At 30.9% G+C, this 19,445-nt stretch overlaps 1 protein-coding gene and 1 long non-coding RNA gene across 4 annotated transcripts in view; one reads left to right on the top strand and one right to left on the bottom strand.

The window, feature by feature from the left end:
• The window catches only part of LOC135835800 (uncharacterized), a 467,845-nt gene that overhangs the window by 13,994 nt on the left and 434,406 nt on the right, over positions 1-19,445 (top strand). The window lies entirely within an intron of this gene.
• Positions 1,444-18,682, bottom strand: LOC135835795 (neuronal synaptobrevin-like). Of its 2 annotated transcripts, none has more exons than XM_065350221.1 (6): positions 18,525-18,682; positions 9,339-9,447; positions 8,616-8,694; positions 3,071-3,150; positions 2,899-2,950; positions 1,444-2,798 (listed from the first exon to the last, which is right to left on the bottom strand). In XM_065350221.1, coding segments are annotated over exons 1-6 (363 nt in total). In that variant the 5' UTR covers positions 18,527-18,682; the 3' UTR covers positions 1,444-2,757. The 2 variants fall into 2 exon arrangements, with proteins under 2 accessions (XP_065206293.1, XP_065206292.1); XM_065350220.1 differs by lacking the exon at positions 18,525-18,682 and adding an exon at positions 17,911-18,045.

Genomic DNA, 19,445 nt, shown 5'->3' with positions numbered 1-19,445 from the left:
TTACTTTTCATTTAGGTAGTCGAAGAATAATTTTTTTTCAAACGAAATTTGCAGTTGTATGTAGATGGATTTATTATTGTTGTTGTTGTTCTGTTTGCTTTCATGAACCATATCAGTATAGTTCTCAATCTCAAAGTTACTGGTGATAAGTGGATAAGTTGACAACCTGATAACTACTACATATCTGCCTAGTGCCTACTTAATTTTATACTTATTCAAAAAAGGGCATCATTTGACACAATTCATCCCCGCCTTCTATTCTAGAAGGTAGGCAAACTAATGTGCTCCATGATTGCAGGAATGATGGAAATTATAATAAGAGTGAAGTTCAATGTTCAAAGGTCTGAGATTTGGAATTCAAACTTCACTTGAGACTAGAATGTACGTGCATTTCAATTTCATACTCGCATATCTACTATGTATCTACTGCTTTAGATTGGGAATCATTTTGCTGCAAGCAACAAGTAAGAAATATGATAATGAGAAAACATTTTAGAGATTTTTCTAAACCATTCGCAGAATTGTCCTTCATTGTATCTACAGCTGTAGTGCTGTAAATGGTTAAACGCAATCGGATACAATAATACATACTTATCACTTAGTGACTTGCTGATAAATTGATGATTAATTACCAGACTAATACCGAGCGAGAGTACAGCCAACAGGAACAATTTCCTACCGCCATTCTTCTCTTATGAAATGATGTGCGATAACACTGAGGGTAGGTATTAAGAGTTTCACAATAAATTTTTCTATTCTACTTTACTGATTTAAATTTTGTTTTCAAATGCTCGGAGGTGAACTTCAGCTGCTATTGCTAGAACTGGTGATACCTAGGCAGGATGGAATTGAGGCGGATACAGAGGAGTTTTCCCTCTGGGCCTCTGTTTTACATCTCTTATTCGACAAGACTTTTTCCTTGGGTTAAAGAAGAAATCTGATAATAAAGGGATGCATTTGAAATTTTGCTAGAAGCCGGAAGCTGCAGATTGGCTGAAAATGACGACGTTAGATTCCAAAAGGTCGATCTTGTATAGGAATAGGAAAAGGATCAGGAACAATCTACTATATACCTAAGTAGAGAGAAAAACGACCATCGATGATTTGAACTCAGATTTTAAAAAATCACGCTCGATTTATCCTGCTGAAATTACCTGAAACATGGATTTTTAAAAATTGAATTTTCCGCAGACTTGATCCTTCCCTAAGCCTTTGGGAAACGTACTCAACTACCAATACATACAAAGCATTCAAATGATTGTTGGAAATCCTATAACTGAGCTTTAAAAACGCAGACTATCATCAACAAAATCATTGTGATGGAAAATTTTTATAAAATTTGATTTTCTATTCAACAAAATGGATAGAAACAAAAAATGAAATCTCCAAAACTACGGAAAACAGTTCGAAAATAAATGTATAAAAAAAAACAACACACAACCCTCCAACATTTACATTTTTATTAAACTGAAAGATTAAAAGCTGTTTTATAAATCGTTTTAATGAAAAACAATTTTTTTTGTGAAACAATCGACATAATGGTATATATAATATGATCTATAAATAGGTAATATCGTGAATGCTGTTAAATTTATAACAAACATATACAAGTACGAAGCTTTATTTCTATAATGATTATAAGAAAAGCAAACAATACTATTACATTTACAAATAAAATAACACGGTTAACATTTAATGTTATAAAGTAACAATATTTTAATTGTAAAAATAATATAAGTCTTACAACTTCATAATTATTTCCGTGGTCTCTGTGTCGATCTTTATCCGCAATTATCAGACCACATTTTCAATCCTAAAGATTGGCATTTTTTTACTTTGATTTTATTTCCTACTTCGTATTTATCATGTACTTAGTTATGTAGTATTATTTAAAATACTTTATATACGTTCGTGTACTCATCTTCGCGCGCGCGGTATAGATAGTTCAAAAAGATATAATTTTCCACTCGTACAAAAAAATTGCGATAAAATATTAAACGTATTAAATTGCTATTCAAAGCCATTCAAAATTTAATATTTTATCAATCGAACCAAAAAAAAAAAGTCGTAAATCGATTGAACGAAAAAAATAAAACAGAAAAAAAAATAAACTAAATTAAATGAGAATAAAAGAACACCTTGAAATAAAAAGTACAAAATTGGCTATATAACTTTGTGGAAATATGATTTTTTAAAAATGAAAATCAACAATATATACTTTCCCAATAAGATTAGTGAAATATATAACAAAAATGGAAAAGAAAAAAATTAAATAAATGAAAAGAATAATAAACTTATCTACATTTTACTCCAAATGGAAATTTTTAAAAATTACCTAAGCCTAATTACGAGGATTGTGTTATAACGGTATCGAATATATGTAGAAAATTGCATAATTTCCTAATGATGGTATATTATGAAGATCACAAATTTAGGTAGGTTTATTTTACGACGAAAATCAATCGTCTTATAGCTGTAATTGGAAAACATCGCCGGAATAACGTAGGTACGTATTTTTTTTGCCTGAATTATTCTACAAATTTTTTCTCATTTATATGTATAATATAAAAAAAATCAAAAATAAAACACGTTTGTTGTACTTTGAATTTTTTTTTTTTTTTAATTCTTGCGTAGGTATATTACTTTTGTCAGATATGTCAACGGCAATAAGAAGGAAAAAAATCTAAGAAATAAACGCACAAATAAATTATTAGTAAATTGAAATAAACTTTAACGTTAAAATAATTAAGGAAATTCTTAGCGTCGTTTTCCCTGCGTGTCTTCTGGCATAATTTTTACTGTGAACAGACGTAATTCAACCATTAGTTATCAAAAGTCATGTTTATGATGGCGTAACAAAATATGTACCACATTTTATATTGTTCTACTTCTACTTACAAACAATAATAGCTAAAATTATGAATCCAATTACTCCCATTGCGATCATCATCTGTAAAATAAAACAAAAATGACGAGGTGATGAAATATTCGAACGCATTTAAAAATAGGTACTTGCTCATCAGGCAGAAGGTAGGCAATAGGTATAACGTATTAAAAATTTAGTTCTTACTTTTAAATTCTGTAACCAAAATTTTCTTTTTAATTTACCAGCTTGTTGTTCGAACTGAGAGGCACCTTGTTGAAGAGCATCTGTGAAAATAGAAGAAATTTATTCAGTTTCGTCATAATATCATCTTACAAATTTCAGACCATATAAATAGGATAGGTATACACAACATTCATCCTTTGACGATGAATTTAATTAGAAATTTCAATGTATCGAATATTGTTGATGTTTGACTAAGGGCCTAAAGGGATTTTCATTCCTTATTTGGAGTGTGCTCTTTGAAATTGCCACCACTACGAAGAAAATAGTACGTCGTTCATTTTACAACATCGCGCGATAATCTATACGTAGAGGTATCTAGTTTATCTACGTACAAGTGTACGAACCACAATTTATTTATGGTCTGTCGTTATAGCATTTATTTGATAATAATTTTCTAAATGAACGCGAATGTAGATACAGATGGGGATACGTGATATCACTGTGACTATGACTAACATTGAGTCATCCTAACCTATTTCACTACGGATGTTAGACGAGTAAGATAACAAGACCAATTTCCCAAGTGATTTTAATCTAGTTCTAGTAAGGAAGAAAGGGGAGATGGGTTGAAAACTGGACTCTCTGAAAAATAAACCTACAGACTACAGTTTGAAGTCATCTAATCCTATAGATAGGTATAAAATTTCAGTAGGTACCTTGGATTCATTAGAAGAGAAAAAATTCTTGAAATTATCAAGGATTATTTTTTTCACAGTAGAATGGAGGATTAAATGAAAAACTAAAAGCCATAGGTAGACATAATTCATTAATTTGAAATTTTCTCAATTTCAAACTTATAATTTCATTTAGAAATAGATATCAGAAATACGTATAGCTAATGATAAATTATTTTTGTCATTTTAAAAATTTGGTTCCAAGGTTTCGTTAGGTGAAAAGTTGATGAATTTTTTTGATTTCTAAAGGTATATTATGTACTTAGTAGGTACAGGTACATATCAAAAAAAAAAAAAAAAAAAGGAGAGAAAATACCTATGCAGTGATCAGTTGAATTTTTCTTTTCTCAGTCATCACAGTTTTAAACCAATGTTGAGAAATAGCTTCAAAATGTTCCTTTTTTTATTTTTATTTTTTTTTTAAATTTTTTTTAAAGAGGATTAGGTAATTAAGAACTTTTTTTTTAAATTGAAAATTGTGAACATATATTTTTACTTTATACTTTATTTTATTCAAGTGCATTACGAAATGATAAAAATAAAACACCTGATCTTGGAAAACGCATCCAAAAAACTATTACATAATAATTATCTCTGATCAATAGAACGCAGATACACAAATTATTTTGAAATTTATCAGCGTCAAACTCTGTAGGTAACAACTTGGCAAGTACATAAGGTACCTACATAACGAAAACACCCTCATGGAAAACTTCTTTCTAAATAAATTGAAGTTTCACTTTACCAAAAGAACGAAACTGAAGTAAGTCTGCATCGAACACCTTTACAGCTTCTTAATAAACACTCCGTTCCATATTTCAAAGCACCGCGTAATATTATTCGAAAAAAAAAACTACAGGTAGCTCGAGCCTAAGCATTGGTAAAGATGATTTCGCCTTATTGTTGTCGAGCGACAAGAAAATTCAACATTTTTCAATTTCTTTTTTTGAGAAAAAAAAAACGAAAACTGAATACATTAACATGTATTTTTTTTTTGTTGACACTCGATAAATCGATATTCATATACAGAAATTGAATTCGTGTATATTTTCGAACACGAAAATGAGAAAACCATTGCTAATTCAGTTCACACATTTACAACAACGGAAACGAACACCATTGATATTATAATAATACCTACCTACGTTGGAAAGTTTCGACTTTTTTTTTTCTTAAATATTTACATTTCATTAAGTTGATTAATTTGCGAATTTCAGTTTAAAATTAATCTTTTTCCTAAAAATGGACGAGTACATTTGGGAGTTTTTTTTTTCGCCATTGCCATCGCCATCGCCATTTCTGAACCTTTCAATTAAGAGCTAAGATCGTTAAAGTCAATTTATAAAACGTGTTGAAATGTTGCACGTCGTTATTTTTACTACAATTTCTCTGCAGAAAAGCCATCAAGATACCGACGCCTTTTTCGCGCAATATTTTTATCCTTCTCGTTTGCACTCGTAAAATGAAGGGTTAAATTGAGCTAATTTTTTGTTAAATGCCATAAATTAAGAGTAAATTTGCTAATTTAGCCGCGTTTAGGTTTATATAATTCGCCTCATATCATCGCGGTCACCCTCGTGGAATCTGGGAATACAAAAGAAAAAACCGAGATTCGGTTTCAGCTTTTTCTAAAAAAAAAAGTGTGTAGGTATAAATTCTCTTGGTTTGAAACTTCTTTTTTTTTTTTTTGAAAACTGAAAACTTATATGAAATGCAAAGTAACTAATGGGTTGGCTTCACACCTACTCGGAAAATTTTTTGTTTTCGAAATGGTTTTTCTAAATTAATGTGTTTTGGTTACAATTCCCCAAGCTTTCATTTCACCATACAAGAGTAGGAGTTAAAACTTAATTTATGTACAGTAAAGTAAATGCGTTTGCATATTCTGAAATTTTTAGGTGTAAATTACCTACACTAAACTAGCTGATTTTTTTAAAAATTTCACCCGGCAGAAAATTTGATGTGGTAACCTGAATTAAATGAAATCAAGTTTTGGACAGATGAATTGCAAAATATCGTGGTAAATGTTTAGCTAAATTCATCTTTTCATATTCATCATCGAAACAAGATTTTGATAGCACATGTCTAAATCAATCGAAAAGGTCGCAAGGATGGTAAATCTGAGTGTATAGGTGCCGAATTTCATTTTCACCCTATTTACAGCGTTTTTTTTGACTTTTTTTTGAAAACTGGAGAAACTGAAAATCCACTAGATCTTTTTGCTAAAATTTTGATTTTTTTCTAATTTTGGACCAAATTTGAATTTTTAAATGCTCGTCAAAAATCGAAAAATGAACTTCAGCATCTGAAATTTTGATTTTAAATTAATTTTTAGATTTTTAAAAAATGTTTAAAAATCCAGAAATGTGAATTTTTTAGTTTTTTTTTTCTTTTTTTAGATGTACTTTTGCAATAAATTGATGGAAATCGGTTCTTAAGCTAATACATTGATCGAATTGCACCATTTCCAGCCATTCAGAAACCTCCTAATCCAATTATATATTTTTCCCACATTTTTAAATGTTTTCAAAATCTTTAGATTTTTTAAAATTTCTATAATTTTTTTCAGAAGTTGCAAAGATTATTTGATTACTTAGCTAAAAATCGAATTCGCCTGGCCTATTTTCAATCTGTTTAACGAGTCAATCTTCTCGAAAATTGGGGCGATTCCCAGATGAACAACACAAAGTGGTTCTCAAGTCAGATTAATTCAATATTCTTTTTTAAGAAAAAGGAACTCTAAATAAATGGTAGATGTAGTATTACTTATTTCTCAACTCGTCCAATTCATTTTACACATTTTAAAGCCGTTTTGAAGTCTTTAGGAAAACTTTGACTTTTTTCGGTGATTTTCGGATTTTTCCGGAAGGTAATTCGTATCAAAATTTCATCGAAAGCTCCGAAAAAGTTTTCAAATGTGGGTAGTAAGTAAGTAAAAATTTAATTTTTTTATTTTTGGAAAAATTGGCTTATTTCGATGATCTTTGAAAAGACGTAACGTAATCCAAAAAATGAATTTCAACAATGTCACGAGATAAAAATCACAAGTAATCCTATTCAAGTACCTAGTTAATGATCCATCGTTTTAAAAAATATGTGGTAGGTAAATTGAAATATGTACATACATATTATAATGAACAGCAATAAAAATAAAATCACATTGCAGTATTTTAGAACCCCTGGAAGTGTACAATCGTTGTTTTTCAATCATTTTAAAAATGGAGAAAAACAAAAAAAAAACTTATGCTTAATTCTTTTGAGTTCAGGTACATAGAAAAAAAAGGAAGGGAGAAAAAGAAAAACCACCAGCGAATTTTCCTTTCTGTGACCATGATAGAAATTTTTGAAACATTTTTTGCAATATTTTTAAAAAGAATAGGTAGGTAGGTACCTATAAAAAACGAAGGGATAAATTGAAATGTTGACATCGGTCTTCTAGACAGATTTAAGAAAAAATGACAATTTTGTACTTCTTCTTCACGTCTCCATAAAAAGGGCGAAAGTCAAAATCCACGATTAATTACATACACTTTTGGATTACATTTTGCAGAAAAAAACAATTTTCTAAAAAATTTTCAACTTAGTGTTATAAAAAAAATCATACCAAATAATGGGGGAAAATATGCCTAATATGGGTTGAGTTTATTATAGGGATTAAATTTCTTCATTTCTGGCCACTGAGCGAAAAAGTTCATTCAAAAACACCATTTTCCTATTTTTTTCAAGAGAGAACGTGTAAATAGACACAGAAGAAAAACTGAAATTTTCTAGGACGAGACCCCAAAATCATCATCAATCGAATCTTCAGATTCGTCAAGATAAGTAGGTAATTAGAAATATGGATTTTTGAACAGTGAATGTTTAGTTTTCCTGTATAGTTTTGTGCAGATTTGTCGAAAGTCAAAATTGGCTCACAGCAAACGTAATTTTATCCCTCTGTAGAGATTTGGCAGATTAGGTACGTTACGTAGGTAGCTGAATGATTAATAATGATCATGAATCTAACAAGAAGCTGGACAAATTTTCAGATATGGCGAACCGAAGAAATACGAGATGAAATTGTACAAAATACATAGGTACAGGGTGTCCAGAAATATCGAGCACCCTTAAGAAAGTTTTCTACTAAAATACTTTGGTTGGTCACAGTAAATGATAATAATGATAGCGCATGATTGGTTGTTGGACTGGAGAGATAACATTCCACCAACCATATGCATCTATTTCACGTTGCCAACCTATATTTTTAATGAAAAACTTTCTTAGGGGTGTTCGATATTTCTGGGCACCCTGTACATACAAAATATAGGTAAGTAGGTAAAATATTGGCACAGTAGGACGAAAGTAGACGGTTACTCGAATGAAATCTCCCCAGTACATATCAATTGGAAAGTAATCCAGATTACGACAATTTAATGACGTCAATTGTCAAAGCATGTCGGACGAAAGAGAGTTTACAATATGACGAAAATGAAGTTATTAGTTACATTCGAAGGAGATTTTACAGAGACGTCGGTTAATCCTTCCTAAACAGCGGATTACTTGCGCTTGGGTAAACATTTAATGCGTGTTTTCAGTATCCAGTAATGATAACGTTTTCTCTTTGTTTCGACTTTTCCAAGCGTTCATTTATTCTTCCACGAAGGAAGCAAAAAAAAAAAAATTAATCTGAGATGCAACATTGGCAAAGAGAACGACGTTTTCCCCCAAAAAACACGAAGAGACTGCGTAAAAGACGACGTAGGCTTTACTAAAAACACTCCGTGTAATACATTATAAGTTGCCTAACCACGTAGATGTATAGGCACGAGCAAAATTACGATGGAAATATTTACCTGCTCGGTCATCTAATTCGGATAATTTCTGATCTCTTTCTAATACTTTTTCCACATTCGTTTTCATAATATCAACAACCTGTCGAACAATTAATTTACAATTAAAATATGTGTATTCGAAATAACAAACTCAAACTATATATTATTTAAAAGTAGGTACCCAATAAAGCATATAAATGATCAGAATATTTTGCATTATTTTTCGAATTTTGCTTCAAGATTGTATTTCTGCGTTCTGTTTATTTCCTATCAAATTCGAGCATCGTAATGTACGTACTACGTACCTATCTACAATTGAAAAAAAAATCCCGCCTACTGAAAAGAACTCCCTCCATCTCGATCGACAATGAGAATAACATCTCCGTGAAAAGAACTTTCATTTGCAAAATAAACAAGTTTTATTAATTTTATCGTTTCAAAAAGCGAAATGTTTTTTTTTTTTTTTCAGATTCTATCACCGTCGCGACGCAGCTAAATTTGTAATTTCGTATTACAATTACATTTTAATCCCACGCACCGCAACGTGCAATAAAAAATTCAAACCAACATGGAGAATACCTTTAATAAAAGCATTTCAATATATATGCAACGTTAGCCGGCGTAAAGAATTACAATTAATGAGAAATCAACGCCGAAAGCAACTTTTAAATTATTCCTCCAAGTTGAAAAATTACTCGAAATGAATAAACTCGAACGCGAATAAAAGGTAGAAAACATGCTTACTTCGTCAACTTGTGCTTGAGTTTGTTGCAGACGTTTTTGGGCAGCAATTTGTTGAGGAGTTCGAGGACCTCCCACGATTCCATCGCTACTGCCGGGTCCTAAATCTGACCTGTGAAATGATAATTTACTAATTATATAATTCAGGTAAGAAGGAAAGCATTATATAATATATGAATTTATATACGTAGTATAGTTATTTGTTTCAGAATCAAACTAGATTGAAATTGAATTTCATTTTCAAAATTTTTTTTTCTAACCTACGCAACGACCGCGATCGCTTTTTTTTTTTAGGTAAAATGTACCTACGATATTAACGAGGGTAAAATGAACCTTATATTTCAACGTTAAATATATTTTTAGCCTTGAAAAAAATGACTTCAGAATACCGAGAGTGACACAAAATACGAAAACACTGAAATCATAGTCTAATTTCCCTAACGTTTTCAACTTGGAACAATGAACAATTATAAAAAATTAACATATCTCTTCAGAAATATGATGCGAGTAGACCAGCTTCTTTCTCAAGGGATAAAAATTCTCATATAAAATTTTCTATAATCAATTAATCATACAATGCCAGATGTACCTTATTGTTAACCAAAGACGATGTCAGAAAGCTAACTCTATTCCTTCTTTCCTCTCTATTCGTAAATGAATAAATTTTCGATTGTATGTACCTACAGCAGGATATAGATCATGAAAAAAATGTCGAAATATTTTGAGCAAATTCATCGAAGACCTTCATTCTGAGTTGAGAACCACTCAGAAAAATGTTTGCTCCGAAGGTATACTAACCGAAGGAAGACAAAGTTCCTCAAAGAGGAGCCATTGTAGTACAAAATAGTGATTTTTGTGCTCTAGCTGCTACCCAGCCTGCTTCGAAAAAAATGGTGTAGTTTCAAAAGATAAAATTTGAGATTCTGCGTCAACCTAGGTCATTCTCCATCAAAATCCTAGACTTCTTTTAGGATTCGACTGACAACGAGTGCAGGCTGAAAATTCGCAAATCGCTCATTTTTGTGTAAATTCGTGTTTTGAAAATTTTTTCTTTCTTAAACATTTCATACTAACTAGCGAAAACATGGAAGATATCATTTCTGAGACAGGGAAAATGTTTTGGAATACAGTGGTGCCAATTTGTTGGTTATAAATATTATTTTCAAAATTTCAGAAAACCGAATTTTGATGAAGTTTTGAAATTATTGTTGTAAAGTAGTTTTTACGAGAAAATATCGTCAACCCCTTCAAAGACAATCTTTTATTCTCATATCCTTTTTTCAATAGACATACACATAGAATATTCAATACAAAATTTTCGTTTAATAAATAACAATTTTGTTTCTTTTTCATAATTTTTTTCCTACTTTACAAAAGGGCAATTTTGGATACTCACCCTATACTTTTCCTGTAAAAAAAAAAAAAAAAAAAAAAAACTGACCAGGAAAAATCATTGTTGGTGATATTTTCTTTCAAGAAAACTACTCTACCCAATTTTCATGGAAACGCTCTTTTTCACCACTTTTGATGATTTCCACAAAAGCAAACCAAACAAAGTAAAATAAAATACGCGAAAATGAAGAAGAATTCTGTTCAGACTAGAAACAATTGCATGAAAATTAATCTTTTGAATTTTGATCAAACCTGCTCAATTATTAAGCTTCAACTTTGAAAGTTTAAATTTAAGCTTTTTAAATTTCATGAGGGAAAATTATAAGCTTCACCCTCTACCCACTTACGGGCTGGGACAGAAATTCTGAGCAACAGACGTTATTCCATTTCCTATCCCTGTTTGGAGACCCATCTGATAGTGTTAATAAAATTGCATACTCAGTTTGCCGTAAATACGACATGATAATTATTCACTGCAAACCGAGTATGCAATTCTTCTGGCACCAGTTTTTCTGTGCATTTTCTTGCCAAAACTTTCAGTGAAGACCACTTTTGCCTTTTTTAAAAAAAAAATGAACTAATTTTCAGAAATCAAAATGGAATTCTAGAGGAGGGAAAGGAATCCAAAGGCTTTTGATCTCATTAAAATTTGAAATAATTTTGCAAAGCAAAATGGCGAATTAAAATATGTTATTTGTTTGAAGATGCTTAGTTCAAATACATACGTACTTATTGACTAATTTTTTCGACTCAATTTCTTTACAACCCCCTCCTCTCCTCTCTTCTCCTTTCCCTTTAATAACATGATCAAACGATCGAAATATTGAAAGTGATGAATATCACTCCTTTGAGAGATCTTCGAGAACACCTAGTTAAATATTCACTTACCTACATATTTTCTAAAAGTGACTCCTTTTAACGCTTTCCCCTTCTTGTTCCCTCCAATTTCGAAAAAATTAAAGAAATTATGAAAATATGGTGTTTTATGTTAGTTTTCATTGGTTTGAGGTCGCTGAGTTGAATAATAATATACAAATAATATCAGTTTTTAGATTTGATGTTTCGGTATTATCAACCAGTTTTTCGCTTTTTTTTTCATCAAAGGGGACTGAAGATGACTCCACTGACGATGCACTCCACTGTTAATTGCCACGTGATTCATCATGATTCTCATTACCTTTTTTAATAAATAATACTTTCTAAACGTTTTAGAATTTCTTAAAACTTATTTTTATTTCAACTTATTTTATATTTTAGTTTTTTATTTCTGTTTTCAAATCTTTTTAACATTTTGTTTTTTTTCATCATATTTTTTAATCCTAGAAAAAATTTTTTTTAATTTTTGGACATTTCAACAAAACTTTAGGGTTGTTTTTACGTTTTGTCGGAAGTTATGTTATAAATTTTATTTATAGGTATATTTTTTTCAATTTTTTTTTACCCAAATGTTTTTTTATTTGAAAGGATATTACTCTGAGATGAAATACCTAGTGTACCATAATTCATTCCCGGTCCAAAAATTCAAACTTCTACGTTGACTAATGATCGTATGTAATAGTAACAATAAATAAAGTCAAAGTGTTTCTCGACGCTGTTGAAAAAATTTTCCAAAACAAAACCATAACTGGAAAAATTTTCCGTATTAAAATGTCAGAAACGGAAAAATGTCATAAAAACAATCGTGAATACCGCTTCATCGAGCTAATCTTTTTCCCCCACAAAATCCACAAGGATTTCTTTCTAAACAGGAAAACTGTAAGGGCTTAATCTTGCCGCGTGAAAAGCCATTTAATTAAATATTCAAGTCATGATAACTTACAGCGAGTAAAAGTATACGAGAGGATATATAGCCTCCTATATATATACGGTACGTTTCATAGAATAGAATCATTTTCAAGGTTAGACTTTTCAATTCATTAAAATAATCAAGCCAAAATACGTATAAGTTGAATCTATTTTAGAGACGTTCTGGTTCTACTATATGGGAAACTTCTTCGATATATCTAAAGCTGCAAATTCTCTCCAAAAAAGCACAATCAATGGTAGGTACCTAACCGAGATAAATTTCAATTGGAAGAGACGAGAGGGACGTGAGAAGACAAAACGAATGCGGAAAATGTGCCCGACTCGTCAGCTCGTTAACGTGTAAAAAGGTGCACAACAACGTTTCAGGTAAAAATGCTGGCGAATTTTTATCGATACAATCATCCCACACGCTATAACCTTTCATTTTATGTGGGTTTCGCTGAAAAATGTCGGCTTTAGTCGAGCTTATTAAAGGTATTTAGTTGATGCTTTTGAAAAGTGTGATTTTCAAGATGTTCGTGGGGCGATTTTTTTACACCGAGCTTGGCGATGACAGAGAAAGATACCTATTACCTCTACCTAGTAATCGATATGTGAGAATTTCCTTTTCTCTTTGTTTCGAGCCACGAGTGTTGTTTGCTTTTGTTTTGCCTGCTTGCCAGTGTGCCTGCCTTTCCTGCCTTTGCGTCGTCGTTTCAAAATGAATAAAAAGAAGTGGTGCAGAAGATTATACAATCGATAGATATATTTTTAAACCTACTAATAAATTCGTTTTTACCAAACGAGTAGTGTATTCACTACTTACTATATACTATAGGTACCTACACACTATGTGTGTATGTCGTACATACGAGAACGAGTGCAAATAAATAAAATGGAAATGGAAAAAAACATTTTATATAGAGAATGAGAAATTGGCAAAATTTCAAAAATTTACTATATGTCCAGGAAAAGAAAAATATTCCATATTGCAGTCTCTAAAGTTGCGTAGAATTTTATCGAATGAATTAAATCATTTTTATTATAAGTAAAATTCTGAAATTCAGGTTAATAGGTAAGTTAAGTATATCTTATGAGAAGCACATTCCGAATCGAATAAATTTCACAGATGAAAATAGGTAAATAGGTATTGAAAAAAAAATGAAAATGTGTGACCCGTCAATGTCAAAAATCTCTCTCGTGTTTCTGAATATCTGAGAAAAGAAATAATAATTAATACAAATTAATAAAAGCATCTATTAGGGTGTTTTGTCGTAGAACTGAAGCCCTCCTCCCAAAAACTGTGCAACACTTAGGTTCACATAAGAGTGAGCATCAAGTTGATTTGAAAAGGCCTTCCATCCAAAAAGTATGTAACACTTGAGGAGTCCATGCAGATTGCAGATGTGGTTGCATAATCTCAGAGTTACATAGGAACAAGTCTAGGTTAATTTGAAACATTTTTCTTTTCAAATTCGATCACGATTTTCAATTTTCAATTTTAGGTACGTACGTATCTATCAATGAGAGTAAGTAAATAAGGAGAATGAGTAATTTTAAAAGGATAACAACACTAAGTTCACTGCTATCCATTCAAAACATTTTTTCTGACCATCCCATAGTCCAAGACATACATAAGTCCTTTTTTAACCTCCAAAATTGATTACTCAATTAACTTCATGTATGTTCCCAGCCACATACCTAGTTAGGTATCACCGGAAACGAAACTGTTGATAGATTAGCAAAAACAGCCGCTGCCCCCTCCCCTCTTACCTCTCTCACTACTGATGATATTAAATCTCTAATCACTCACAACACATTTACCAACTGGCAGAACTTTTGGTCACAACAAACTTCAAACAAACTCTTCCAACATAAAAAAACAATTCTCCCCTGGAAAAATCTTGGCCACCTGAACAGAAAAGAAGAAATCCTTATTACTAGACTAAGAATAGGCCACACAAAAATTACTCACAACCACTTATACCAAAAAGAACCAAAACCCCCATGCCAATTTTGCAGAAACGAACCCACATCCATTCAACACATACTTTTCAACTGTCCCCAACTAAAACAAAATATAAAAGAAAACCCACCTATCATCCCCCCTGAAATACAAAAATTCACCTCCCTAATAAAAAATATCAACCTCACAAAACAAATCTAACCCCCCCCTCCTTACGGGTGTAATAATCTTGTAATTAAAAACACCCCCCCCCCCCAAAAAAAAAACAAGTTCTAGATCATAAAATTTCGCATCCATTGTCTTCAATTCATTTTTAAATCTCGTACGTAGAATGGAGTTTGGCAAAAGAAAAAATAGTTATGAATAAATGACTTCAAAAGACCATGGTTCAGATTTGATATTTTTGAATTCATGCTTAATCCCTCCCCTTTCCAATGCAACTTTTAAATTCTCAATTGTTTCAATAGGTACCTACTCGACCTCGTAAGTTATTTGTAAGATAATTATTTATAAAAATATTGATTTTTTTACACGGTTTCTCTCTTACTCTTTTTGAGAGTAGGTACACATAATGGAGAGAATACATATTATTATGCTGGAGTACTTACCGCTATAATAATCATTTTTACCAAAATAAATTAATTTCAGATTGTCCGAACCTTTTTTTTTTTTTTTTTGATCAGACAATAATATGTAAATTTCTCATGAATACGTGAGAAAAGAAATATGAATTTGTCATAAACCAGCTCATTACCTGATTAAAATTCCCATTTTTCTTACAAAATGTTTTTCTCAATTAATCCCTGAAAAAATGCTTTAGTTCGTACATTTTTTAGAACCAATGAGACAATGATCGACATACCTGGTACTATTTTTAAGGAATGCCTATTGGTTCATTGCGTGGGTAAGTCTAGGTAACCTATCTATTTAAAAAGGTTATGAGTAGAAAATTCCTATTTTTGGGTGACAATAATAAAAAGAATAAATTTATTTCTTGTCCAATTTTTTTGATTATCTATTCGAATCATTTTTTAGTCAGTAAATAATTCATTGTGGTTGGCCGGATCGTAAGTACAGATGAAATGTTGTGGAATCATCCAATTGTCGATGGTCATTTCAATTCGTTACTTTATTTTTCTCAAGGGCCCGTAATATTCACTCTTAAAGAAGACCAAAATGCAGGAGTCTGAAAAAGTGTGGGCCTGGGAGAAATTCTCCTTTTTTCATTTCCCTCTCATTGAGCCCATGGTTGTTAATTACCTATTTTAATAAACTAAAAAATTTAAAAAAAAACTAATCAGAAATATAATCGGTTATTTTTGAAATAGGTAACAGATCATTAATTACGAAATCTTTTTTCAAACTCTATTCTATATTGTGATTTTATGTAGGTATGTTCTTTGAAGTGTTTTTTGTCTATATCTATATTCTATAATACATTTTCAATTTCAACACCTTTTCAGTTTTCATGCAATGATGATTGCATTTTTCTGTAGCATTTTTTTTGATTTTTTTTTCATCGAATATAATCGATTAATTGATAAAAAAAATCAAAAAAGGGCGATTATTTTAATATAAATTTCGTAATTCATTTTTGGAGCATTTTTAAAACGATTTTCCAACTTTAATTAAAAACAATTGAATTATAGGTGCATCTTATTTACAACTGTATTTAAAATTCAAGCTCGAGAACGATTAATCGACACAAATGGTCCGTTAAAATGACTTCAACATTACGTTTTTCTTTGAGGAGAAACCCATTTAAAAGTACTAGTGTATTTTTGAGATTTGGATTTAGGTTTAGGAAGACAAAAAAAAGTAATAAAACACAACCAGGTACTCAGTAAGTTTTTTTTTTTTTTCTAAATAAGTACATGAAAATTGTTGAACAATTATTCATTTTTTAAAATCCCAGTCCTTCTTCTTCTTCTTATTTTTAATTACCTACCTTCAAGGATGTAAAAAAAATAAAATTAATTTCTTAAAAAAAAATTAAAGTTGCTACCTCGTGTTTCCTGCGGTCTGACCGATATGCAACGATTATCTAGGCACGATGCCGGATTGGTTGCAATACTTTCACACTCAAAGGAACCAAACCACGGATGTTTCTTGCAGAAAACGAAAATATGTACAAAATATGAATAAACCAAATAAATTGAAAATCTATTTCTAATTCAAAGAGGGAGAGAGAGGAAGGATTAAATCAAAGAGTTTCAGAATAAATGTTGTTTAAGAAATTTACAAGTGTTAATTTAGTAAATGCTTTTAAAACTTTCAATTTTTCATTTTTTTTTATATTATTGATTTTTTTGAGATTTTTCTACTTTCCAAAGTCCATACAAATTTTCCCATTGATTCATCGTACTGCATGTTTGGAATATTAATGATCAATTTCTAATGATAATAGCATTGATACTGTCATAATTTAATCAGCTAAACACTAAAATCCTGCTTCACTAGGTAATCTATTATCTATTAATCATCATTCTCATCAGGAAAATATTCATTATTCAACAACAGAAAAATAAATAAGTCGGTATCACGCAGTTGGTTTACGCTAGGAATGAAACGGCCAAAAAACTGATCTAGATCTAACTGCTTCATTGGTAGGTACGTATTCAAAAAAAATCTATTCACCATACTTTTTTCGTTGAAAAATTTTAAGATTATTGTTTCTCAATTTTTCGATTTGAATTAAAAAGGTTCATATTTTTTTTTCATCTTGCAGTGTTCCAAGCCTAAAAATCATATGTAGGTATTTGTAACTTAACTTTCAAGACACATATTTCAAAGTGATGCTTTTTCCATTTTCAAATTAGGCCCATTCTAACGTGTTAAACGAATTGGACGCAGGTGAGCATCAATTCCATTTTCAATAAGTAGGTATAGGTACCTCCAAATTGTTGACAAAGTACGAGAATGTGGTTCAGAAACTAGATCACCGGTAGGTATTTTTTTCTAACTATATCTTTGTTCTAGATAATTACATAATATCTTAATCTTGTACGATATTTTCATTTTTTTTTTTTTAGAACTCGTTAAAAGCAGACATTTAATTTGTCCATACAAATTTTTAAGAAAGCCAATAAACACTCGTTAAAAGCTGTTCTCTTATACTTGATAACCTGCGAGGCTTCAACGAAACGAATTCTTCACCTAAAACCTTTTCATTTTCTTATCGTATTGTTGGGAAATATTTTCGATTCTTGTTTACTAAAAAATAGACTTGAAATTTCAAATCAGATTATTCTCTATGCGTTGAGCTTTCATATAGGTAAAAAACATCGGGGTACCTTGATTGTGCCTAACTGTACATCTTAACGAAAAAATATCATTTTCAAATAAATTCACTACAAACATCCAACACATCACGATTGGTTAATAGATCAATCGAAGAACTATACAAAAAGCACAATCATCTAAACGTTTTACCTGTCCATTGATACTTTATCGGAAAAAACACCTCTTTTTATCCTATCCACGTGATACCGTCACCGACACACAGCAATTAAGTAATTTATCAACGGAAACAAACACCATTAGCGCAAAATACAGGTAACTAACTATCACTTCGATGCTCAATATTTTGCAATATCGAATACCTACATGAGTAGATATTCGCCAAAAAATACGTCTAAAAATGCTTTCGGAATCAACTACTGGCAACACTGAAGCTGCAAAAGCTTCTTGTAAACACCCCCGAAAAGTTGATATTTGAGTATAGATTATGTAAAAGTATGTAGATATAAATTTGCGAATCGTGTATACTCCACCCACACACAATAAAATATTGATTCAGTACTTAGGATAATTTCGTGCGAGTTAATTATATCGACGATACGAGTGTTGGTATATGCGTAAGGCAGTAAGAGATGGTACATAAATTTACACACGTTTACGTAGCATAGAGGTACATGTCACCGACGAAAAAGCCAACTTATTTACGGTTACAATGTAGGCAATTTGTACAGCATACGCGTAAAAGTAAGCTGTTGGCGGTTTTCTAAGGATATATTTGCGAAAAAAGGCAATAATTTCGTACTTACATTTCGGTTTTCTATTTATCCCCTACGTCCTTTGTGATTGATATTTTGAAGGGGAAAGAAAACGTTATTCAGTTTACACTGCACAATTACTGCGGTAATACTAGACCTAGCATTTTAGAACAAACTTGGATATAAGTCGAGGGAGCTTTTAATCGATTAAATTTACCACCCACCACTGTTCCAGATTTTCAGCGCATGGCAGTTGCGGTATGCTTTCGCTTGAAAATATGAATGAACGAAATATGCAATGCTGAAATAAGTCAACGGCCTTTCTTATAGTTTAATTTTTATTATTTATTTATTTTATTTCAAATTTGTGTTATTAGAGTTCAAAACGAATATTACAAGAGTTAAATATTTTGCGAAGAGGATCGTAAAATATTTTCACAAATTAATGAAGAATGTAGACGTTTCTGAGTATGAACCTTTTGGTTTGAAGTATCTAAGGAATGGCTATGATTATAAGAAACGACTGACTACCTTATTCGAGAATTACAAGGGTTTCGAATATTTGTAATTTTTTTCGCAACCATGACCATTTATTAACTATCTGCTTCGAGTGAATCGCTGAATAAAACCTGAAAACGTTTATTATTTAAAAAAAATACCATCAAGAAGACATCATAAAAATCGACATTATCATTTGGAATGAATAAACTCGATAGGTTAACCTATACAAGCTTAGCCTATCACATACTCCTTATAACAATTTTTTTTTTAAATAAAAAAAACTGTAGCTTAATTGGAAAATTAACTTTTTAAATCCAATACATGATAGGTAAGAATTGATTTGAGTGAATTTTCGTCACCAAATAGGTAAATAATAGCAATAAAAATAAATCCCCGAGTAAACCATTTTAAAAATGGTAAATGATGAATTGAAACGACAGAGTGCTCTTCGTTGCAAAAATCAATACATTC

Source organism: Planococcus citri, chromosome 2 (genome assembly GCF_950023065.1).
Source record: "Planococcus citri chromosome 2, ihPlaCitr1.1, whole genome shotgun sequence".
In the NCBI taxonomy this organism is placed as follows: Eukaryota; Metazoa; Arthropoda; class Insecta; order Hemiptera; family Pseudococcidae; genus Planococcus; species Planococcus citri.
This window is presented reverse-complemented; position numbering and strand designations above follow the sequence as displayed.

What these genes read in the sequence shown, in the direction of transcription:
- LOC135835795 (XM_065350220.1), bottom strand. An exon ending in CGAATTAGATGACCGAGCAG is followed by an intron (nt 3,151 to 8,615) that starts GTAAATATTTCC and finishes CTATTTTCACAG; the next exon opens with ATGCTCTTCAACAAGGTGCC. An exon ending in AATTTTAGCTATTATTGTTT is followed by an intron (nt 2,799 to 2,898) that starts GTAAGTAGAAGT and finishes GTCTGTTCACAG; the next exon opens with TAAAAATTATGCCAGAAGAC.